The sequence below is a fragment of the Chiloscyllium plagiosum genome, chromosome 11, assembly GCF_004010195.1.
Source record: "Chiloscyllium plagiosum isolate BGI_BamShark_2017 chromosome 11, ASM401019v2, whole genome shotgun sequence".
In the NCBI taxonomy this organism is placed as follows: Eukaryota; Metazoa; Chordata; class Chondrichthyes; order Orectolobiformes; family Hemiscylliidae; genus Chiloscyllium; species Chiloscyllium plagiosum.
Window position 1 is genome coordinate 7,074,196 of NC_057720.1, and position 24,781 is coordinate 7,098,976.

At 44.5% G+C, this 24,781-nt stretch overlaps 1 protein-coding gene and 1 long non-coding RNA gene across 32 annotated transcripts in view; one reads left to right on the forward strand and one right to left on the reverse strand.

The window, feature by feature from the left end:
* The window catches only part of adgrl2a (adhesion G protein-coupled receptor L2a), a 485,081-nt gene that overhangs the window by 45,898 nt on the left and 414,402 nt on the right, over window positions 1-24,781 (reverse strand). For 11 of the 31 annotated variants that reach the window (XM_043698637.1, XM_043698647.1, XM_043698641.1 and 8 more), the window contains 6 exons: window positions 20,568-20,788; window positions 18,975-19,041; window positions 6,322-6,413; window positions 3,828-3,872; window positions 3,488-3,514; window positions 2,479-2,647 (listed from right to left, as the gene is read on the reverse strand). In XM_043698637.1, coding sequence (XP_043554572.1) covers window positions 2,479-2,647; window positions 3,488-3,514; window positions 3,828-3,872; window positions 6,322-6,413; window positions 18,975-19,041; window positions 20,568-20,788 — 621 coding nt within the window. The remainder of the gene's footprint in view (window positions 1-2,478; window positions 2,648-3,487; window positions 3,515-3,827; window positions 3,873-6,321; window positions 6,414-18,974; window positions 19,042-20,567; window positions 20,789-24,781) is intronic. The other 20 variants (XM_043698657.1, XM_043698666.1, XM_043698659.1 and 17 more) reach the window with 3 other exon arrangements.
* Window positions 2,847-7,444, forward strand: LOC122554123. Its single transcript, XR_006312917.1, has 3 exons — window positions 2,847-3,251; window positions 4,685-4,763; window positions 7,239-7,444. It is a non-coding gene; the product is annotated as an uncharacterized LOC122554123 (long non-coding RNA).

Consider the following 24,781-nt stretch of genomic DNA (forward strand, 5'->3'; position numbering starts at 1 on the left):
TCCTCCCTGACCTATCACCTTCATCCCCTCCCCCACTCACCCATTGTACTCTATGCTACTTTCTCCCCACCCCCACCTTCCTCTCACTTATCTCTCCTCTGTTCAGGCTCTCTGCCTTTATTCCTGATGAAGGGCTTTTGCCCGAAACGTTGATTTTGCTGCTCCTCGGATGCTGCCTGAACTGCTGTGCTCTTCCAGCACCACTAATCCAGAATCTGGTTTCCAGCATCTGCAGTCATTGTTTTTACCTAGTTTCTCCCCACCCAGAACCACCTTCCCAACCTATCCCTATCACCCTGTATTTCCCATGATTAACCCACCTAGCCTGCATATCCTTGGACACAATGGGCAATTTGGCATGGCCAATCCACCCTAACCCACACATGTTTGGACTTGGGGCAACTATGCATCTTTGGACTGTTGTGGAAAGTGGAACAAAAAACATAAAGTTGTTGGAGAAACTCAGCAGGTCTGGCAGCATCTGTGGAGAGAGAAACAGAGTTACCATTTCAAGTCCAGTTTGACTCTTTGTCACTTTCCCAAGTGGTGTACTCCTTTATGGTGTGGCCAATATTTATCCTTCAAGTGATAATACCGGTCAGGTTGAGTTTATTGCCCTGTGAGGAGAGATTAGACAGGCCAGGCCTATAGGGATTCTATGATAGGACAGGCCAGGCCTGTGGGGATTCTATGATTAGACAGGTGAGGCCTATATCCTCTGGAGATCAGACAGGTGACATAACTGAAATTTGAAAGCTCCAATGGGGGCTTGACTGGATGGATTTGGAAACTGGAGGAATAACACCTCATCTTCCGCTTGGGACCCTCCAACCGTACGGGATCAACGTCGACTTCACCGGTTTCCTCATCTCCCCTCCCACCACCTCCTCCCAGATCCAAACCTCCAACTCGGCACTGCCTTCTTGACCTGTTCTACCTGTCCATCTTCATTCCCACCGATCCGCTCCACCCTTCTCTCTGACCTATCAACATCACATCGACTTCATCTACCTATCGCACTCCCAGCTACCTTTCCCCAGCCCCACCCCACTCCCATTTATCTCTCAGCTCCCCTTGGGCCCCTCCACGTTCCTGATGAATAGCTCATGCTCGAAATGATGACTCTCCCGCTCCTCGGATGCTGCCTGAGTGGCTGTGCTTTTCCAGCACCACACCTTTCGACTCTGACTCTCCAGAGTCTGCAGTCCTCACTTTCTCCACATGAAATAGTGGCAGAGTGAATTCTGCAGCCCACCCTCCATCCCATAATATTAAGGCCTTGAAAGGATAGTGTCCAAACTCCTATTCTTTAACTGAAAATCAGTTCTTCCCATCAAGGTAGTTCTGGTTTAGAGAGTGTCACATCCAAATATTGACCTTTAGTGCCTTTTCAGTTGCTTATTTTGCTGAGAAATGAACCTATGGTGGATGGAACCACAGGTAACGAGTACTGGATCCAAAATTTGTTTCTCAACAGCCCTCTGGCTGAGGTCAGACTGCTCAGTCGCAACTTGAATTAAGCTGGAGAGCCATATTCTAGAAACATCTCTAGGGCAAGCGAGGGAGAGCCAGGGGCAACTGAAATCTCCACTAGGGAGAGAAGGGTTCAGGTACAATGCTGGTTTTCCAACTTGTTGATTTTATCCTCCACTGAAGCTAATAATCGGACAGGGTATCAATCTGCTCACTCTTGTGGGATTCTGAACCAGCATTCGATGTTAAAATGACACCCGCACCAGGGACAGTGCGACAGAATATTTGGTTGTTGGCTGCTGCCTGGTTGGGCAGACTCAGGGGAAACAGTTGAGGATCTGGCTGTGGAGGTCGAAGGGTCAGTTTGAGGAATTATGGGGTCAGTTACATGATTACCCATGAGCCAGACTCAGATTTTTTTCAACATTCCCAGGGTAACAATTCAGGTAAATGCATCAGAACCATCCAAAGTCCCCCATACTAAAGCAGAGATATTCATGGTGGGGGTTACCAGGAGTAGGAGAATTGCCAATGTGGGGGGAAATCCCATGTCTAAATGTGTATGGCCATGGTGTGTGTGTGTGTGTGTTTGTGCGTATTCATTGAATGTGCCCATGCTTGAGTCCTGCAAGTGTGCACTGTGTGTCTGTGTCTCACATGTCTGTGTCCATCTATGTTGTGTGTCCCCATGTGTCCTGTCTCTCATATGTGTGTATATGTGATGTGTGTCCTGTGTGTGTGTCCCATGTGTGTGTATGCGTGTGGCCTTCATGTGCGTGTCCCACATACACATGTCCTGTATGTCTCCAATGTGTGTGTGTGTGTGTGTATGGGTGTGAGTGTCGGTGTGTGTGTCTGTATGTGTGTGTCTGTGTGTGCATTGACAGCAGAGTATTACCAGAGAAGGATATGTCATCTCACAACATTGCAGACCTGCCCCAAGTACCACATTCTGAGGAAAATAACATTCTCATTGTTCAGGGGGATGCAGGTGGAGTCACTTACTTTTTTCTGAAGAGCACAATGAAAGAGAAAAATAAACATTCCTTGGAAAGCGTTGAAGATTGTGAAGAGATAGGCCATTACGATAGATTCCTCATTGATGAAGAGCAGTCCAAATCCCCAAGTCAAGCCAAGTAAACAAAGCAGAGCAAAAGCACCCAGAACCCAAGACCTGGGGAGAAACAAAGAAACCAGCTTTGGTTAAAGCTAATATAAGCACCGTATTAAAAGACATATTGCAACTGCAGTCTTTACTTCTTATTACTATGGCTACCTTCTCCAGTAAGCAGATTAAGGTGTGTGTGACCTCTCCTTCCATAAGCTTGACTCTAGCTAGTTTCCTGTCACTTCGCATTAAGTCGAATCAATTTCCACTTCTACTCCTGCCCTTTGCTCAAAGCCAGCAGAGCTAATATACACAGAAAAAAATCTTGAGTTGAAATGGCATTGTGAGATATTAGTAACTGATGGCTTTGTGTGTTAACATGGACTGTTTATTATTGCCACTTGCCTCAATTCTTTACAAGAGCAAGTCAGGAATCTTATCCTTGAAATTGGAATAATTTCATTTTTAACACTCCTTAGTTGAATGAAACAGTCCACAGAATCTCCAACGAAGAGCTGGAGCCTGAGGCCTACATTTACATGTGAAGCCTGAAACAAAATGGCTGACCTTTAGCTTTTGGATTTCCGATAATGCATCTCCCACTACAATATTAAAAGATATACTTGGCGAAGAAGACTTTGGCAAAGGTAGAACAATGCTCAGTATCAAGGTGAGTATTTATTGTTCATCCCCATGTGGCAGAGAGAGAGTGTCAAGTGTACAATTTGGGCTTCTTTTATGTGTGCATTTTGTGTATGGAGTTTGCGGGGTTGGATTTGTCAGTAACTCATGAGATTCCTATGAAAGAAGACAAAGCGGCAATAATGGGAAAAATAAAGAGAAACTCGCGCAGAGAAGAAAAGATGAAGAGGTTCCATAGATCAAGCTCTGGGCTAATGCTCTTACTTGAGGTGTGGCTTATTATCCTCATAGCTAGAATGCATCATAAGCAGAAAAAGAGACAAAAAAAATTAGACAATATTGAATGCAAAATGAATCTCAAGCAAGCGCTCACACAATTATATTTGAAGAAATTAATGTTTTCTCTAAATATAAAAAGAAAGGCAAATGCCAGCTATGTACAAAAATTATTATCAGCCAGAAACGATCATATAGGTTTTAGTAAAGTTTATAAAACTTGCGGCCAGATGAAAGCAATTATTACATTGTCAGAAAGTTACTAAAGCCACAAATTATTAAATCATGCATTAATCATATTTTTTTGGTATGTGTGATTCCTTCTTACCCTGGTAAGTCTGTGTTATAGTAGCCATCGCATACACGGTAATTACTTGTGTGGATGAGGAGAAGCGAAAGGGCAAGGAGAGAAAATGGAGAAAAAGAGAGAGATCCTATAGATTAGCTCTCTCTCTCTTCATGCAGCATGCAGTGAATGTGGCATTCAAATATCCTGCCATTTAAACATCACAGAAATAGCAGCATCTGTTGCAAGATTGGTGCCACTGTCCCCTTACCTCTGCAGCCCACCCCCTCCAAACTGAACCATCACCCCCCCCCCGCCCCCCTTGTACCCCAGAATGTTTACTGCTCACAGAGCTCCTGTTCACAAGCCCATTTACCGAGCTTCGCCTGCCTATTTGCCTGGTCGCGTGCATTCCCTGCACTAACCAAATACCCCGGGAATGCCCACATGGCAGCAGGGGTGAATCGATCATCAAGACTGGGCACCAGTCTACCTTAACTTTGTGAAGAGGAGGATTCTGAAGAAGAGTCATTTCAGACTCTAAATGCTGGGTGAAACTACAACTAGGGGGCCTAACCTCAAATTCAGGGGGAGCAGACTTAGGGCTGAGTTGAGGAGGAACTGCTTCACGTAAAGGGTTGTGAATCTGTGGAATTCCCTGCCCCAGTGAAGTGGTTAATGCTACCTCGTTGAATGTTTCTAAGGCAAAGATAGATAAGTTTATGAGCAGTAAAGGAATTAAGGGTCATGGTGAGGAGACGGTAAGTGGAGCTGAGGCCATGAAAAGATCAGCCATGATCTGAGTGAATGGTGGAGCAGGCTTGATGGGCCAAATGGCCTACTCCTGCTCCTAGTTCTTACGTTCTTTTGAAATGTTAACTGTGTTTCTCTCTCTACAGATGCTCCCAGACCTGCTGAGTTTCTCTTAACTTTGTTACACACAATTATTTGGCAACAAGAACAGTGGCCGCAGACTGTGTGAGTAAACAAAGACAGACAGCAATACGCTGATAGATAGGAATGAAAATGCCATCACATGAACAGTCACACATTATCCCCAAGATACTTAAAAAGCCTGCCTTTTTTCCCCAATCAAAAGTCATTTTCTGCTAGGTTTTGATTTTTAATTATTTTTAAAGAGTTTAATTTTGGTTTAGTACCAACTGCAGCAGAGAATAATACAGGCTGGATGGAGATCGTTCAGCCCATCATGCCTATGCCAGCACTCTGCAAGTGCAATCCACTTTGCCCCACTCCCACTTTAGGGACCTGGAAATATTTCCTTTTCAATTCTTTACCATGGGCTCATGGTGGCTCAGTGGTCGGCACTCAGTGCTCAGGACTTCGGGTTCATTCTAGTCTCGGGTGACTGTCCGTGTGGACATGATACAAAGGTGCAGGTGTTGGACTGGGGTGGACAAAGTCAGATGTCACATGACACCAGGTTAGAGTCAACAGTTTTATTTAAAATCACAAGCTTTAGGAGCGCTGCTCTTTCATGAGATGAACACTGGTGGGTTTCCTCCGGGTGCTCTGGTTTCCTCCCACAGTCCAAAGATGTGCGGTTTTGGGTGGATGGGCCATTGGAAAAGTGCCCACAGTGTCCAGGACGTGCAGGTTAGGTGGGCTAGCTGTGGGAAATGCGGGAATTAGGGGAGAGGAAAGGAGGTGGGTCTGGGTGGGATGTTTTTCGGAGGGTCAGTGAGGACTCAATGGGCCGAATGGCCTGCTTCCACACTGTAGGGATCCTACAACTAAATTTTATGATCCTTTTTGAAAGCTACTAGTGAATATACTTGCAGCTTCCTTTCACAGGCAGTGCTCTCCGGACCGTAGCTATTGTTAGTTCTGCTTTTCCCACACTGCACATTATTCTTCTCAGCCAATATTTTCCATCATTACTCTATGCAAATATCACACATTACGGTGCGGTTGGCATTTAATAGAGAAGCTAAGCCCCGTGATATCACCGAAACAATGAGCAGCTTCTCTATCTGTGAACAAACACACAGCTAAGTCTCTTAAGAATGCAAGATTACAAAGGAATACTTCTCAGGCTACAGGAGAAGAAAGCCATTTAGAAAAACAAACTCTATTAAATCACGGCAAATATGCAAACAAACACCAAACTGCCTTTGCAAAATCCAGATTAAATTATCTCTGTTTCTGACAGACATGAGCCCCATGCGTGAGACTGTCCTTCACTCGGGTCGCTTCCACTTTCTGACATTCGGTCAACACCTCTGACCTTCGGAAGAGGGTCAGTTCAAACTGGACCCATCCACCTGACTCCCACCCCCACAATGTCCAACCCCTCCCCCCTCAAAGCCCTCCACCCGTCCCGATTTGCGCACAGTGGGTGAACAGGAAGTGACAGAATCCCACGGTCGCCTGGGAAATCAGCCCCCACTGAGCAGCAAGGAGCGTTTGAGCACCGAGTTAGGAAGAAATCACAAAGGGCTACGCGCTCCAGCTCCCTCTCATAACCATGTCCCTCCCCATCCCCCCACCAACGCCTCCAATTCCCATCACTCACTTGATGTTCTCCAACCTGCTTGAGTCTGGTTTCAACGTTGGCGTGTGCTTCACCATTTTGTACACGGTGATGCACAAGAAAACGAGGTTGACCTGCCAACACAGAAGAATGAAAGATTCAGTCGTGGGTGAAACCAACAGTGGTGGGGTCGGGGGGTGGGGGGGGAGTGGGTGGGGGTGGATTGCAGGCAGAAGAGGCCATTACCCTAACCCAGGAGCCTGGATTGCCAACAGGTACGGGGCTATAGGACTCACTCCTTCACAGAAAGAGGGAATGGATATCCAGAAAAACTTGAGGGAAGAACTTTTTCACCCAGAGGATGGTGGGAATCTGTAACGCTCTGCCTCGTATGGGGAGGAAACCTTCAGAACATTGAAAGAATTGTTTAGGTATGCACTCGTTACGGCTATGTGCTGGAAGATGGAATTAGAATAGTTACGGATGTGAGTAGCCAAAGGGCCTCTTTTCTGTGCTGTTGATCTCTGTGACTCCAACCCTCTTCCCCTGAAACACTATTGATGTAGGTGACCTTTTCAAACTGGGATGGATTGGGGTCTTGTTTAGACAATGGTGATCAGCGGAATGATGGAAAGGCTCGAGGGGCTGATTGACCTCTGTCAGCTGTTATCATCTGAAATTGAAACTTTTTGGGATATCTTTTGACCTTATTACATGACCCATCAAGAGCGTCTGATTTGAAATAGCACCATATAGTTCACCCTTTTGCTTACTAAGTTGAAAGATTCTTTCCTGAGGGAAATGCAAGTTATGTGTTCATTTGGGCAGTGTGGGGTTAACACTGTGTTAAATTCTCAGAGGAATTTATCCCTCTGGTTAAGATGGCGGCACAGTAAGACTTCCAGCTGAAGCCCCTCTGTTCACCAACTCCTTTTCCTCTTTCTATCCTCTTGCTGCAGTTTTAGTTCACACACACACACCACCCTCGACAACTTCTAATTTTTTTCAAGTAGCCTAACCGGAGGGAATGGAGAACGGAGTTCGAGACCAGCCGACGCGGGAGACAAGTCATGGGCAGAGGGGCCGTGTCCCGGAAGCGAGCCACGGTCAGAGCCGGAGCGGGAGCAGAGCGAGCGCGGGATGAGCTGGGAGCTCAGTCATGGCGGGAGTGGGAGTGAGCCCAGGCCGACCGGGAGGACAAGTCCTGGATGGAGGCCAATGGGTGGAGGTAACGAGTCCTCATGTCCTGAAGCCTGCCGTGGATGGACCTCAGTGAGACAGACTATAACATGAGTAATTTAAAGGCACCTTTTGTTCTCATTCTGGACTTTTAAACTCTGTATTTCCATGCTACCCTCGGTTTTTAAACTATTTCAATTCTGTAACACTTTATCTGTACCAAGGTACCCTGTACCTAAGATGGTGTCGAGAGGCGACATTACAAACTTTAGACAGCACTCAGTCAAGTGCATGTGACAATAAAGGCTATTCCAAAAAAAAATACAGCAATGTCCTCTGTGTTGACAGGTTTTTCATCTTTCCCCTCCAAATTACAAGCAAAAATGGGTTAATCCTACGGCAGGTTTCTCTAAAAGCACTACATGCTTTTAAGAAGGAACTAGATATAATTCTTAGTGCTCAAGAGATCGAAGACTACGGGGAGAAAGCGAGAATGGGACAATGTGTTGTATGATCAGCCATGCTCATATTAAATGGCGGAGTGAGTTCAAAGGGCTGAATAACCTACTCCTGCTCGGATTTTCTACGTTACTTTACATAAGCTCGTCCAATCACCTATTAGAAACATGCTGATGAATTTGTCAGTGGGATGAGAAGGAAGTGAATGCAGCTTATGAGAATGGAAATGATGGAATGCAGCTCCAACAACACTCAAGCATCTTGGCACCATCCAGGACAAAGCAGCTCAAAGATTGGCACCACATATAGAAGCATCCACTCGTCCACCATTAATGTTCAGTAGCAGCGGTGTATAGCATCTACAAGATGCACAGCCAATGCAGATACATGGGAACACTACCCCCTGCAAGTTCTCCTCCAAGCCACTCACCATCCTGACTTAGAAATATATTGTCGTTCCTTCACTGCTGCTGGGTGAAAATTCTGGAATCCCCCTTTCCAAGGGTATTGTGAAGGGATTTTGCCCGAAACATCGATTTTCCTGCTCCTCGGATGCTGCCTGAGCTGCTGTGCTTTTCCAGCACCACTCTGATCTAAACTCTGGTTTCCAGAATCTGCAGTCCTCACTTTTGCCAAGGATATTGTGGGCCTACCTACAGCACGTGGACTGCAGTGGTTCAAGAAAGCAGCTTATCATCACCTTCTCAAGGGGCAACTAGGGATGGGCAATAAATGCTGGGCCCAGCCAGTTTGTGATATCCATGTCCCACAAGTGAATAAAGCACATCCATAAGGAGTGGCTTCACTTCACAGGCTTGTGCGCAAGTGAATGGTGTGACTGAAGCACTCATGATGCTCATTCTGAGGAGATTTTGTTGAAAATAACCGAGGCAAAGTTACAATTTTTCTGATGTTGTTCAGTTTAAATTGTGTGTTGCAACAATTTAAAGCATTCTTTAGCTTGCTCTTTTCATTAAGACGAGAATAAACCAAGGATGCTTGACATTTTTTCTCCCAGTCTTCTTTCAATAACTCACAAATAATCACCAGGGGTTGAAAGTCTTCTGCCTGCAAATGTGGATAATAATATCACATAAACTTTAATGTGCTCACATAAAATTCCTCCGTATTAAAAGAAGACATTAATGGGTTTTGGAAGAGGATCGAAAGGTTGTAGTGAGATGAATTAAAAGAATGCCTTCAAGAGGGGATACAGACACAGAGTTCTGCTGGTGGCAGAGAGGTGGGGGAGGGGCAGTTCACCGAGATGAGGAGAGTTTGCAGCTTTGATTTTAATCCCCTGAGGAATTTTGTGTGTATGTCTGTGTGTGTGAGAGAGAGTATATGTGTGTTGGTGTGTGAGACAGTGTGTATTTGTGTGAGTGAAGGTTTGTGGGTGTTTGTGTGTGTGAGGGAGAGAGAGAGAGTGAATGTGTACATGAGTAGTTTGTGTATGTGTGTAAGCGTCTGTATGTGTGTGAGAGTGAGTGTGTGTGTCTGCGTGTGTTTGAGGGTGTGCATGTGTGTGTAAGAACTTGTGTCTGCAAGTGTGTGGGTGTGAGTATGTATGTGCATGCGTATGTGTGCCTGTTCAAGGGTGTGTGTATGAGAACATGTCCATGAGTTTGTGTGCACATTTGCAACAGCATGTGTGCACATTTGTGTGTGAGAGTGTGTGTGTGTGTGTGTGAGAGAGAGAGAGTATCTGTTCATCCGTCCAGGGATGGTCCACTTTCACACCATCGGATCCATTAAAGAACAATTTATTTTGTTTGCAGGTTCAAACAAGCCTCACTGCACACAACCTGCTGTATATCTGCTGCAACACTGCACCCAACCTGCTGCATTTCTGCTGCATTGCTGCAGACGACCTGCTGCATCGCTGCACACAACCTGCTGTATATCTGCTGCATCACTGCACCCAACCTGCTGCATTTCTGCTGCATTGCTGCAGACAACCTGCTGCATCGCTGCACACAACCTGCTGTATATCTGCTGCATCACTGCACCCAACCTGCTGCATTTCTGTTGCATTGCTGCACTCAACCTGCTGCATTGCTGCACCCAACCTGCTGCATTGCTGCACCCAACCTGCTGCATTGCTGCACCCAACCTGCTGCATTTGCCACAAGTAATGAAAAAGCTTTGGGTCACCTTGATGTCCCTGTATTTATATAGCACCTTTCACAGGCTTTGGATGCTCCAAAGCAATTTAAAGCCATGCACGATGTGGGAATTGGGGCAGCCAGTTTGTACACAGTAGCTCCGACAGCAGTAATAACGGTGAGAGAGCCTGTTTTGGTGACAGTGATCGAGTGAGAATTGTTGATGGTGACAACGTGAAGAGCTCGGTCACTCTTCCTCAAATTGGGATCACAGGGTTGTTTCTGTCTCTTGTCTTGACGAGGATTGAAGCCTCGTCCTAAAGCTGGCACCTTTGATGGTGCAGTACTCCCACAATCCTGCATTCGTGTCTGTCTCAGTTCTGTGGTCGACCTTCCCCTAAAACGGAGCTCTCCCGACCCTTCCGTGGAAACTCCCATCCTGTTACTTCCGACGCCTCTCTCTTCCCATTTCTGATCTACACTCCACACTGAGGTAAACATTATCCCAAACCAGAGTGTTCACTTGCACTCGCACACTGAGGACACCCAGTCCTCCCTCCGAATACTACTTCCCTCAGGACAGGAGACCAAAAGCTTGGTGAAAGAAGCAGGTTTTCGAGAAAACTAGGGTGTACATTTTTAAGGTGAGAGGAGGGACATTTAAAAAAGACATAAGGTGCCAATTTTTTACACAGAGAGTGATTTGTGTGTGCAATGAACTTCCTGAGGAAGTGGTGGATGTGGGCACAATTACAATATTTAAAAGACATTTGGATAAGTACATGAACAGGAAAGGTTTGGGGGAATATGGGCCAGGAGCAAGCAGGTGGGACTTGTTTAGTTTGGGATTATGGTTGGCATGGACTGGTTGGACCGAAGGGTCTGTTTCTGTGCTGTATGACTCTATGATTCTAAGTAAAACAGAGAGTGAGAGAGAGAAGTCGACAGGGTTGGGGCGGAAATGTAAAACCCTGGGAACTACAGTAAATCCTCTGTATCTGAAATTACAAATTCACCTATCCGTGCCGAAAAATAAGTAACAACAAAAATCAACATCCCCAGGCAAAAATCACGCATCCGCCAATTTTATCCTGTTTTAAGGAGCTCCATGCTGGTGCATTTCATCACTCATGCGGCTTGTCAGGAACAGAACCTGCGCAGGTACATCACCAAATAACCAGCAAATGGGTCACACAGAGGTCTGGCAAATGCAGTGAGGAGAAAGAGGCGACTGCAGATGCTGGAGAGTCAGAATCGAAACGCGTGGCGCTGGAAAAGCACAGCAGGTCAGGCAGTAGCCGAGGAGCAGGAGAGTCAACAGATCAGGCATAAGCCCTTCATCAGAAATGCAGTGAGGTCAAGGAAAGCATTCAAAGTCAAGGGCGAGAATTCAAAATTCCGAGAGTCTCGAGGCCCACATCCCTCTATCATTCTTCCATCAAAGATCTTGCAAATAACCGAGTGGCAGAGCATACGCAGATAAAATAATTGTCTCATCATTTTCCTTTCACTAAATGGTAAGTGGCTACAGCAAAGTGTTAGCATTGCAATCTACAGCAGTTTAAAGAGTTCAACTACAGCCTACAGATTACTGGAGTGTAGAGTGTATTTTATAACCATCAACCTGCCCACTCAAATCACATCCACCACAGGCTTAAGAGTGGTTTAAAATTCATCTCACGGAGCCTGCAGAGCTGTTATAGATACAATGAGATACAAGCCACAAAACGCCATTCTAACATAAACAGAAACAGGGATTGCTACAGAAACTCAGCAGGTTTAACGTTTTGGATCCAGTGACCCTTCCTCAGAACCCACTCGGATATAACCCCTAGCAGAACCAAACATGGCCCAACTCTCTTCAGCTTCTCTGGAGGCCAGCTGTCTGATACTGACTGAAAGCGTCTGCCTTCATTCTGCAGTGTATTCACTACTAGCCATTGAACAGAAGCCCATTCCTCTCCCTCGCTGGGGGCGGTGGGCTGTGAGATTGTTCAGAAGAGAAAGGCTCAGAGAGCATGTGCACACAGTTGAACTCTGAATGAACCTAATTAAATATTAAAGGTGTAGATGGAGCTGTCCAAATGATAAGTACAGCTATTGACGTGCCATGATCCAAGCTTTCATTAAAGCATTTCAGGCATACTAATGGCTGCCCAGTGCTCATTATGTCTGCACTGGTTTGTTCATAGATATGATCACGCTCAGGTCTCAAGCACTGCAGTGAAGAGGGATGCAGGAAGTCGGCGTATGTGCATGTGTATTTGTGTCTGTCTGTTTGTCTGTCTGTGTGTGCATGTCTATCTCTGTGTTGATGTGTAAATCTGTCTCTGTGTTTTTCTCTCTGTTCTGTCTGTGTGTCTATGTGTTTATGCGTGAGTCTCTGCGCGTTTTTCTCTTTCTCTCAGCGTCTATATGTGTCTGTGTACACTTGTCTGTCAGTCTGGGCATTTGTGTGTGTATTTGTCTGTGTGCAGGTGATTTTATGTGTGTATAGCTGTCTGTATATGTGTGTGTCTGTGTACATGTCTGTATATGTTTGTGTCTGTGTGTGACCATGCTTGTGTGTCAGTCAGTGTATATTGTGTGTCTGTCTGTGCTTGTGTGTCAGTCTGTGTGTGCATGCCTGTGTGAATGGATGTATGTATCAGTCTGTGTGCAGATCTTTGTGTGTCTGTGTATCTGTTTGTGTATGTGTGTACATCTGTTTGCATCTGTGTTTGTATGGCAAGAGAGTTTGTGTGTGTATCTGTTTGTATGTGTGTACCTGTGCTTGTGTGAGCATGAAAGTTTGTGTGTGTATATCTGCGTGTGTGCGTGCACGTGTGTGTCTGTGTGTGTCAGATGAATATTTGTGTAAGAGCACTAAAATCACATAATAATTGATAACTTATGATATTGTACAATATAGACATTTCACTAGACTACCCCCTGGATATCTGCTGATAAACACAGTCTGTTCCCTCTGCTCTGTTTTTTACATACAAACTCTTATCCCAAACTCCCACCCCCCAGTAAGTGCCTCACAGCCAGACAACAGGCAGAGAGGGTAACAATATTGGAAGGAGAGGTCCCACTAGCCTTCCCCTTGTTATGTGCTGCCTTCATTCCAACTCCGAGAATTTGACTCCCTCCCAAGTGTCCGGGAACCGTGGGATTAAATCATTTGAAAGTGGATCCTGATGTCATCTAAGGGAGAATGAGCTTGCTGTGGATAAGTTCAGTCGACGAGACTGGATTGCCATGTAGCTTAGTTTTTCTGAATTTAATCTTGCTCATTCCTGCAATTACCAATATTGGGGCCAAGTTAATGGGCGATGTCACGTAGAACTATCTGCTGACAATAACAATTTGCTTTTATACTTACACAGTCAAGGAGCAGTGCAGGAGTGTCACCAGACATAAGCTGACACAGAGACAGGTAAAATGAGATGCTAGGTCTAGGGTTTGGCTGAAGAGGTAGGTTTAAGTGAAGCAGGAGGGAAAGTGTGTAAGATATATAGAGAGACACAAAGACAGAGAGAGAGACAGAGACAGAGAGAGAGAAAGACACAGAGAAAGGAAGAGAGGGAGAGAGACACACACACAGAGGGAGAGTAAGAGGCAGACAGAGAGAGAGAAAAGGAGAGAGGCAGAGACAGAGGGAGAAGGAGATAGAGATAGAGTGAGACACAATCAGACAAAGAGAGAGAGGAAAGGTTAGTGGAGGAAGCCCACAGCTGACGGATTTGCTGTCTAAAGGTACATCTGACAATGGTAGTGCAAAGAGAATTGGGAATGCCAGAAATATAGCAGTGTAGTGGTCACGAGAAACTGTCGAGCTGAATGGTGAGTGAGAGAGAGAGAGAGAGAGAGAGAGAGGGTGAGAAGAGAGAGATGAGAGAAGTCATGGAGTGTTTGGAATTTCAGGATGACAATGTTAGATCTGAGTCAATGTCAGGTGAGTGATGGATAAACAAGAGCTGGTGAGCATCAGGACAGAAGCATAAGGACTTTGTCCAATTGGTGTTGAGAGCAGGCATTCTGCACTAAAAACAGCCACGCTGTTCAAATAGGTCACTGTCAACATCAGAAAGTCAGAAGACGTCAACAAAAGCCATCCACTGTAAACACTCGCATCATTAACGGGACTTACACACTTTGGGTTTTGATTGGATAAGAAAACCTCACCGTAAGGCTGTGTTTGGACCACATTCCAGTTTGATAGACAGTGGTCCCAGTAACACTAACCTTACCAGCTGCTAATTTACAATGCGAGGACAGCAGAGTCAGATTGCCGCTCTTGATCACAGCTTGCAGGTCAGCCGTGCTTCAGTGGGCAGATCTTGCCCCTTGAAATAGAGAGTTCAAGGTTCATTTTGTCTAGGTTAACACTCCCGCTCCAGTACTGAGGGAGTGCTGTACTGTCAGATACGTCTTTCAGATCAGACATTAAACGCCAATCCTGTCTGCTCCTTCACATTAGATGGAAAGGATATAACAGAACTTTTCCAACAGAGTTCCTCCCGGGGTTCTGGCCAATGGTTCAGCCCTTAATCCACACATCCAAAACAACATAGCCATCTGACACGATAGCTTGTGGGAACCTGCTCATCAGCTAAAGAGATGTCTTGTTTCTTACTTAATGACAGCAACCATACTCCATAACAGTCAGTCACTCATTGTAATCCACTCTGACTGAGCTTTCTTTTATTTATTCATTCATGAGATGAGGGTGTCATTGGCTAGGCCAGCATTTATTGCCCATCCCTAATTGCCCAGAGAGCAGATAAGTGTAAACCACATTGCTGTGGGTCTGGAGTCACATGTAGACGAGACCAGGTAAGGTTGGCAACTTCCTTTCCTGAATGACATTAGTGATCCAGTTGGATGCTTCTCAACAATTGACAATGGATTCCTGGTCATCATTATGATTCTTAATTCCAGATTTTTATTGAATTCAAATTTCCACCATCTGCCATGACGGAATTCAAACCCAGGTATCTGGGTCTCTGGATTAATGGTCAAACAATAATACCACGAAGCCACCTGCTTGGTGCAAGGGGTAGTGTCCCCAACTCTGAGCCAGATGCTCTGAGTTTGAGACCATCTCCTGGACTTAATGAGTGTGGGACATAAGGGGAGGTAATGGCTTCGTGATTTTGTCACTAGACTGTTAATCCAGAGATCCAGGTATGTTCTGGGGACTTGGGTTCAAATCCTGCCATGGCAGATGGTGGATTTCGAGTTCAATACAAGTCTGGAATTAAGAGTCGAAGAATGACTATGAATCAATAATGACCATTACTAGTTATTGAGGAAAAACCCATCTGGGGCACTAATGTTGTTTAGAGAATATAACTGCCCTCATTACCTGACATATGACTCCAGACCCACAGTAATGGGGTTAACTCTTAACTGCCCTCTGGGATGAGCAATAAATGCTGGCCTAGCCAATGACCTCATCCCATGAATGAATTTTTAAAAAATGTTCATAATGTGCCCAAACACATTGAGTATCCAAGGTAAAGGGATCGATGGAGGTGTCCATAAGATAAATACAGCTGGAGATACACCATAATTGAACACACACCAATGGCAAATAGTTTCAGGTTGGCACGGCAGACCAAAGGTAGAGTCGTCGAGTCATAGAGATGTACAGCACGGAAACAGACCCTTCGGTCCTACCCGTCCATGTCGACCAGATATCCCAACCCAATTTAGTCCCACCTGCCAGCACCCGGCCCATATCCCTCCAAACCATATATCCATCCAAATGTTTCTTAAATGTTGCAATTGTACTAGCCTCCACCACTTCCTCTGGCAGCTCATTCCATACACGTACCACTCTCTGTTTGAAAAAGTTGCCCTGTAGGTCTCTTTTATATCTTTCCCCTCTCACCCTCAACGTATTCCCTCTAGTTCTGGACTCCCTGACCCCAGGGAAGATACTTTGCCTATTTGCCCTATCTATGCCCTCGAGACCTTAGTGAATAAGTCCTGCTAAGATTTATGAAGAGAGAATGGATTGGTTAGCACTATATTCAACAGTGAAACCTATGAAATTCCAACACACCCAGATAGAGTAAATACAAGGAAGACATTCCCGATGAACCAGAGTTTAAAGATTATTAGGTCTTTAGGGCTAATCAGGTCTAACACGAGGAAAGATGTCTTCACCCAGAGTGGTGAGTTTGTGGAATTCTCTGCCACAGAAAGGAATTGAGGTCAAAACATTTTCAAAACTAAGTTAGATGTAGTCTTAGTGCCAAAAGGATCAAAGGGTATGAGAAGAAAGCAGGAACTGAATACAGAATTGGAAGGTCAGCCACGATCATTCTGATTGGTGCAGCAGTCTGAATGGGGTACTCCTGGTGCTGTTTTCTAGGCTCACATGTAAGAGTGGGAGAGATTCCTGGGTAACCATGTGATGGAAATAAATTGGAGCCTCAACCTTCATTATCCAAGGCACCCTTTAGATGGTACACTGTGCCATAAGATTCTATGTTTCTATATCCTTGTAGCTTGAGGCTCCAACTGTGTGTAGCTCTTGAATCCACATTATAGGAAGGACATGACTGCAGTGGAGAAGGTGCAGCGCAGATCTATCAGGAACATTGCCTCAGCTATAGTTATGAAGAAAGGTTAGACAGACAGGAGCTGTTTTCCTTGAAGCTGAAGAGCTGCTTAAATGTGAAGCAGACTCGATGGGCCAAATGGCCTCATTCTGTTCCTATGTCTTATGGATATGTTTGAGATGTACAAAATAATGAGGGCCACAAACAGGGTAGACAGTAAGGAACATTTCCCCTTGACAGAGGGATCATTGACCAGGGGTATAGATGTAAGGGAAGAGCAGGAGGTTTGTAGGAGATGTGAGGAAAGTATTTTTCACCCAAAGGGTAATGAGAATCTGAAACTCACTGCCTCGAGGATGGTTGAGACAGGAACCTTTGTAACATTTATTTGGTATTTAGATGTGCTATTATGATGTCAAAGCTATGGGGCTAAAAATTGGGTTTTGAATAGGTGGTGGTTTTTGACCAGCACAAACCCGATGGGCCAAAGGGTCTGCTTCTGTGTTATACACATCTGAGACTCTATGAACATGCACGTATGTTGTGCAGGAACTCAGAACCCCTGAGTAAACTGCAACAAACTGCAAAGTTTCTTGTGACATCTGAGGGCAAGGAAACTGACTGTAGTCTAGATTCAAACAAGCTGTATGGTGAAAAGATTAATTCTGTTGCAAATTCTGTAATATTCAATTTGAAATGCCTTGGATTGTGTTCTTCCAGATTCAGTCAATAATCTATATTCTGTAAGTTAGCTCGCTGAGCTTGAAGGTTTGTTTTCAGGCATTGTGTTACCATACTAGGTAATACCATCTTCTCAAAAATCGCTAATAATGTATATTCTTTGAGAAAAAGGCTTCTCCCAACCCAGAAAAGTTTTCATCTCACCTCGTTTGGCCACAGAACAGCGAGGGGCTGGATTTCTGTGACACCGAACACACCTCATAAATGTCAATTGCATTGTGTTCCCAATTGCAACATGCTTCATTGAAAACGGTTGAATTTACTGCATTTTATGTAATTTTCTATTATAACTGTGTGCAGTTTTGGCCCCCTTATTTTAACAAAATATATCATTTCAATGAAGGCAGGTCGGAGAAGGTTCACGAGGATGATCCCTGTTATGGAGGGATTGTCTTCTGAGTAAAGGCTGAACAGGGACTTCACTCACTGGAATTAGGAAAATGAGCAGTGATCTCATTGAAACCTATCAGATTCTTAAGGGGCTTGACAGGGTCAATGCTGCGAGGATGTTTCCCCACCTGACCAGAGGATGTAGTCTCTGAATTAAGATGTACCAATTTAAGACTGAGACAAGGAGGAATTTCTTCCCTTAGAGGGTTGTGAGTCTTTGGAACTCCTTGCCACTGAGAGCTGTGGGGGAAGAGTCCTTGTGTATATTTAAGGCTGAGCTAGATAGAATCCTGATCTATCTGAGGAAGGGGCACCGGACCTGAAACATTAACACTGATTTCTCTCCACAGAGGTTGCTAGACTTGCTGGGATTTTCCAGCAATTTCTGTTTTTGTTTCTGATTTCCAGCAAGCACAGTTCTTTCAGTTTTTACAGATAGATTCTTGATCAGTTAGGGAATCAAGAGTTACAGGGGAAAAGGGAGGAAAATGGGTGTGGTGAATGTTGGTTCAGCCATGGTCTTATTGGGTGGCAGAGCAGACTCGAGGGGTCGAATGGCCTACTCCTACTCCAATCTCTTACGGCCTGATATTGGTTTGCAATTTTACAACTCGAAAGGATAAGTGTTTTTGAAGAGAAAGCCAATCTTTCAATACAAGATCTTTCACCCTCATCTGAGGAGGGAAACAGACTTCCTAGAGTTACACTGGAGCCTGCGATAGGGAACATTATAAGGACAGAACTAGCCTCAGTTGTAATGCTATGGAACCCCAGGTCTGACTATGCCCCACCACACATGGAAGTAAAGATCTCTTCATCTGAGATTACTGAGGTTGCTGGGACTTAGGACACTATCACATATAAACTCATTTGGGAAGAAAAATTAAAGCTGAAACTTCTTCTCATCTATTTACCCCCAAATAAATGTGCACTTTGGGAATTACTCTTGTTCAAAACAGTTTCTTGAACCATTTGTTTTATTTACTGGCTGACCCTATACTTTACATAATGGCCCACAATAGAAGTGCAAGTCAGGACATCTGTTTGAAAGTACATGGAAGTATCACTCATCAGGTTACTGGTGAGCTCAAGTTGATTGTCTCTTGGTTCCTTTGGGCTTGAATGTTCCCCTTCCTTCAACGCTAACAAAGGATATTGTTCAAGTTAGCCAAGTCCTGAAACACCGATTTCCTGGCTTTGAGACTTGGGGATGACAACAAAACAGCAACTTGGAAAAAAACAGGCAACTGCCAACTTTTCTTACCAAAATGATTAAGCAAACGGGCCCAAGAAAGCTCCAAATGAAATGATTATCAATTCTCAGCCAGCAGCTGTAATGAGAGAGAGGAGACAAGCAATTAATATTAAATTCATGTTTAAACAAATTTACAGTGAAATCACTGTACAAATCCGTCCCTTCATTCCCAGTGAGAAAGTGGTGGTGATCTACATTTTTAAACCATTGCAGTCTTTGTGCTAAAGCTGCTACCACAGAGCTCTACTGTGGGGTGGTCCAGGATTCTGACAATCCTGGTGACTGGTGACAAGCAAGAAACATCAATAAGCCAACGGGATCAATCTGCCCCTAAGAGGGCATCACAGGACTTTGTACCTACTTTCTGTGGGAGGAGCAACTGTTGGCAAAACATCCTGGCCCATGATCCTTTCCATCCCTCAGCCCTTGACATACCCATTCCAGATTCAATGCTGCTCTTTGTGGCTAAAGCCAGCCAACTCAGAAAAGACCAACATTACTTCATAACCTTCACTCCAGCAACTCACAAGCACCTCTGAAAGCACCTCTATCACCCACCAGCAGATTATTTAAACAGTGATCGATTGGGAAAGGCTAATGTACCTAGGGACTTGGGTGTCCCTGTCACTGAAACAAGAGTACAGGTGCAGCAAACAATATGTTGGCTTTCATTGTGAGAAGGTTTGAGTACAGGAGCAAGGAAGTCTCACTGCAGCTGTGTAGGGCCGTGGTGAGGCCACATCTGGAGTATTGTGTTCAAATTTCATTTCTTACCCACAGAACAATACACTTAGAGGGATGAAGCCACAGTTCACCAGGCTAATTCCTGGGGTGGAAGAGTTTGGATCGAGTGAGCCTGTATTTACTGGAATTTAAAAGAATGAGAGAAAATCCATTGAAACATAACACTCGGCCAGGCTGGACAAATGAGATGCCAAAATGATGTTTCCCCTGGCTGGTGAGTCCAGAACAAGGAGTCACATGCTCAGAGAGGCCATTTTGTACTGACATGAGGAGAGATTTCTTCCCTCAGAGGGTGATCAGCTATGGAACCATCTACAACAGAGGGTTGTGGGGGATAAATCAGTGATTATATTTAAGAAGTAAATGGATTGCTATAGGCTAGAAGCGCCAAAGGGTATGGGGAAAACATTGGGAGTATGTCAAGATCGTGGATCAGCCATGAATGCTGGAGCCTACACTTCATGATTACTCCTCCCTAACAGCACTGTGGGTATATCTTCATCCTACGGACCGCAGCAATTTGAAAAGGTAGCGCCCCACCACCTTTTCAGGGCATATTAGTTAAGGGCCATCAATGCTGGCCCTGCCAGTGATGTTAACATCCCATGAATGATGAATAGACCCACGGCTCTGCAGCCTATATGGCTCAGAGGAAGATTAAGGAAGAGCTAAAGATGCATTCCTTCACAATGAACTTCAATAAATGGGAACGATGAAGATTTCAGTCCAATGGGATACATGTCTGAAGAAAACATTTGAACCGTTACAATATAATGGAACCACCATTCAGTGTATTAAGACTGAATTCATGACAAAACAGTTAGCGGGGAATCAATAAGTTGTCTGTGATCTACTTACGCTTTCTTTGTCCCGTAGCTCTTATAGTCCACAGCTGCTGAGACACCTACGATGATTGCTGGAAGGAGGTAGCCACACAGGTAAAAATACTTCTTCCTGGAGTACTCACTCTCAAAGACCTCAACCAGCATGAGATAGAGCTGAACACCTTCCAGGCACATCCAGGCAAAGGCAGCCAGGAAGAAAAAGTGCAGCACCCCTGCAAATATGGAGCAGGCAATCTGAAACAAGAGACATACCTTCAGAAACCACGGGGGGAGGTAACAAATCAAAAGATACTCGATTTACTGTGAGTCCTATCCAACCTACTCCTCAGTCAATGGTGCATATCTTTCTCAAAAACAGCAACACTCCAGAAATACATTATGGAGTATTTTAATGCTTACTCATTGCCCATTTCCAGAGAGGAATGCCAAAGGGCGTTTAACTGACCAGAGGTTCAGTGTCCTGGACTGCTTCTGCAGTGAAAGAATAATAAAGTATTGTACTCAGTTCACTTCATCCATTTTTCACCACCTCCACTTAAAAGTAGATAGTATGACATCGATATTCAAAAGGCCACAGTGACATTTATCTCAACGACTAATCACCACTTGCCCAATTACAATTTTTACACTTTTTAAATAATTCATCACCTTTCGATGTAATTGCATTAAAGAAACATAATGCAGATAGCATATGCATTTAATCTATGCAATCCCCAGAATCATTATAAGAGATATATGAATATTTGATGAGAAGAGGTGGGAGATTAGAAAAGTAAATGAACAGCAATTATTGAGAGTCTGATGAGTGAGTAAGCATTAAAATACTCCATAATGTCGGATGTTTTCTTTCAAACAGTTTTCTATTCAGGCTGTTCAATTGAAATTGACTCCAATGTGATGCTCCTGGCTTTGGTGTGGTCTCACACTGTGTGCTGTTTGGGTTATGACACGTCTGTGAGAGGAATAGAAGAAATGTCAGAAAGGAAGAAAGAGAGAGACAATGGAAAAGACAGAAGGAAGGAAAAACAAACAAACAAGCAGAGGGACATGCTTGTACGTTTCAAGGCTTCAGGAGGTTTTGAAGAGCACTACAGTTAATTAAGGAGTTTTGACATGCAGTAAAATGTGCACAGAAAGCTCTTGACAAACAACAACAAGATAATGCCTCAAATGATGTGGATTATTTTGGATGAGATAAATCAGTCAAGAAAGAACTGCTTCTGAGCTACCATATCTTTTATGGCCACTTGAGAGGGCAAGATGGGGTGAGGCTAGTGGTATTACTGATAGACTATTAATCCAGAGACCCCAGTATTGACATGGGCACCTAGGTTCAAATGACAGATGGTGGAATCTGAATTCAACAAGGATCTGGAATTAAGAACAAAGAACAAAGAAAATTTACAGCCCAGGAACAGGCCCTTCGGCCCTCCAAGCCTGAGCCAATCCAAATGTACTGTCTAAACCTGTTGTCAATTCCTAAGCATCTGTATCCCTCGACTGCCCACCTACTCATGCATTTATCCAGACGCATCTTAAATGAATCTACCGTGCCTGCCTCTACCACCTCTGCTGGCAACACGTTCCAAACGCCCACGACCAGAGTCGAACAATGACCAGGAAACTGGTGCCAATTGTTGGAAAAACCCATCTGGTCCATTAATACCCTGTAGTGAAGGAAATCACCGGACTCCAAACCCACAGCAATGTGGTTGATTCTCAATTGTCCTCTTGTCAATTAGGGATGGGCAATCAATGGTCGACTAGCCAGCAATACCCACATCCTATGAATAAATAATGGAAAAAAAACAAGCAAATTTGGGAATCATGGCTATGTGATGGATTTAAGGGGGGGGGGGGACAGGCAGAGGAGTAAGGAGTTTTGTGAGCCTGAGGCCTCAGAAAGAGGAAGGAATTCACTGATTTTAAAAACAGAAGTGCTTTCTGATGTCCTGAGAATATAGAGAACAAATTTCAGTCTGGGGAAATGGGATTTTAACACAGCAGTGCAGAGAGAAACAGCATAGACTGACAGCATCGACAGACCCTTGAGGTGAATATTAATTGGCACACCAACCATGGGTCTATCAGACAGAGAGGGTAAAGAGGAGAAAGAGAGAGGCAAAAGGAGAAAGAGAATGAAACATGCAAAGCACAAGAGAGATTGCCACACAGATGGATTGTTCATTAGCCTCCAGACACAACACGCTCTTGTTTAAGAATCTGTAGCTATGCATGTGCTACATCCCAATATTGACTGAGGTGATAATGCAGCGTTGGGATTAAATTTAGATGTGACACTTTTTATGTTTAACTGGTGTGTTACGTGGTTCATTTCCACTTCCTGAAGTGATATGGAGAAACAAGGATTCAAATTCTGAAAAAAAGAAAATTCAAGCATCTTATTTTGAATGACCCAGGACCTTGAATAGCCAAGACTTTGATTAGATTCCCTACAGTGTGGAAACAGGCCCTTTGGCCCAACCAGTCCATACCGCCCCTCTGAAGAGTAACCCACCCACACCCATTTCCCTCTGACTAATGCACCTAACACAAAGGGCAATTTAGCGTGGCCAATTCACCTGACCTACACACCTTTGGACTGTGGGAGCACCCGGAGGAAACCCATGCAGACACGGGGTGAATGTGCAAACTCCACACAGTCAGTCACCCAAGGCTCACTCCCTCCATGACCAATGGGTCAGCTAATCAGAATTGACTTGCCGACAGATCGACCCACCCCTCCCATGCAGTGTAAATTGTCGTGACTGTTTGAAATTCGGCACTCTTGCATTTGTCCTCATGTCAGTGAGACAAACAGCTACAGTAACATGTCTATGATTTCAGTAATATCTATGTGTTTCACCCGAATCACTGCTGTGGGGAAAACCAAGCTGTACATCTGGTCTAAGCAGTTGTTAAATAACCAGTAGTGTACTGTTTTGTCTTTATTCTTCCATGGAAGATGGATGCCACGGGTAAGGACATTGAAAAGCACTAACCAGGGACACAGTCTCACTACAGTCCAGTGACATTAACACTATTCTGTCACTTCCTCCTAATTCAAAATTCCCAAGCACTGAAAGGATGAATAGGAAGGGTTAAGAGGGATAGGTTAGGATATTTCGTCAGCATTTACGAGTTGGACCGAAGGGTCTGCTTCCGTGCTGTACGTTTCTATGACTCTACGACACCACCACCCCCCCTACACTTTTATTTGACCCTGTGGTACAAATTAGCACTTGGGACAAACACAAAGGGTCCCAATCATGAGGCAAGAGCCAGCCGGGTACAGTATGAAGCTTAATCTGTGCCATTTCTTAGTGAGTAGAATTGCGAGGTTCCTGCAGTTCAACAGTCTGGTACATTGGGGGACACAGGTGGAGACTGGCAACCTGGACCTGGGAACAGAGAGTCACAGGTAACCTGCAAAAATAATCCCAGCCAAGACCCTAGGTGAAGATAATATGTTTGAAAGATACAAAGGTAAAGATTTGAGCAAACCACATTAGAAATTCTAGGATAAATGAGTGCTGATTCGCTGTATAACTTGAAGAGCGAATCATACCAAATAAGAAATCTTGGCAAGTTTTATCACCTGGAGTAGTTTCAATGCCTTGAGGGAATTTCCAGAATGTATTCCCCCTTAATTAGTTTCCAATGCGATCAGCTGCTCTTTTGCTTGGCTGTTCCGTCCCATAATAACAGTTGTATGAATGATATTGTCAATGAAGGTATTCAGAGCATCACAGTTACGGACTCAATGAGCCAGCCTGTGTTGCATCGATCAGAAGTGGATTTCCATGATGCCTAACTGACCTAGAGGTGTCAGCTTTAGGGATGCAACCTCTCCGAGGGAAACAAGGCATATCAACTGGATTTTTACCATCTTGAAGGTCTGGGTGTTTGAACGTGTTATTGGATATACGTGGAGGAGGTGGGCACTCAAACGTCAATTTTCCTGCTCCTGGGATGCTGCCTGACCTGCTGTGCTTTTCCAACACCACTCTAATCTAGACTCTGGTTTCCAGCATTTGCAGTACTCACTTTTCCTACTCAAATTAGAGGGTCAATAAATCCAGCAAGGAATTCAGCAGAAATAGCTTTGTTCAAAACCCTGCTTTTCTTTGGTACACTGAGCTGAACAGCTTGGATGCAGCTATGAGGAAGATGTTAATGCAGAGGCAATGACACTGCACCCGTAAAACCAAAATGCCCAACTAATCA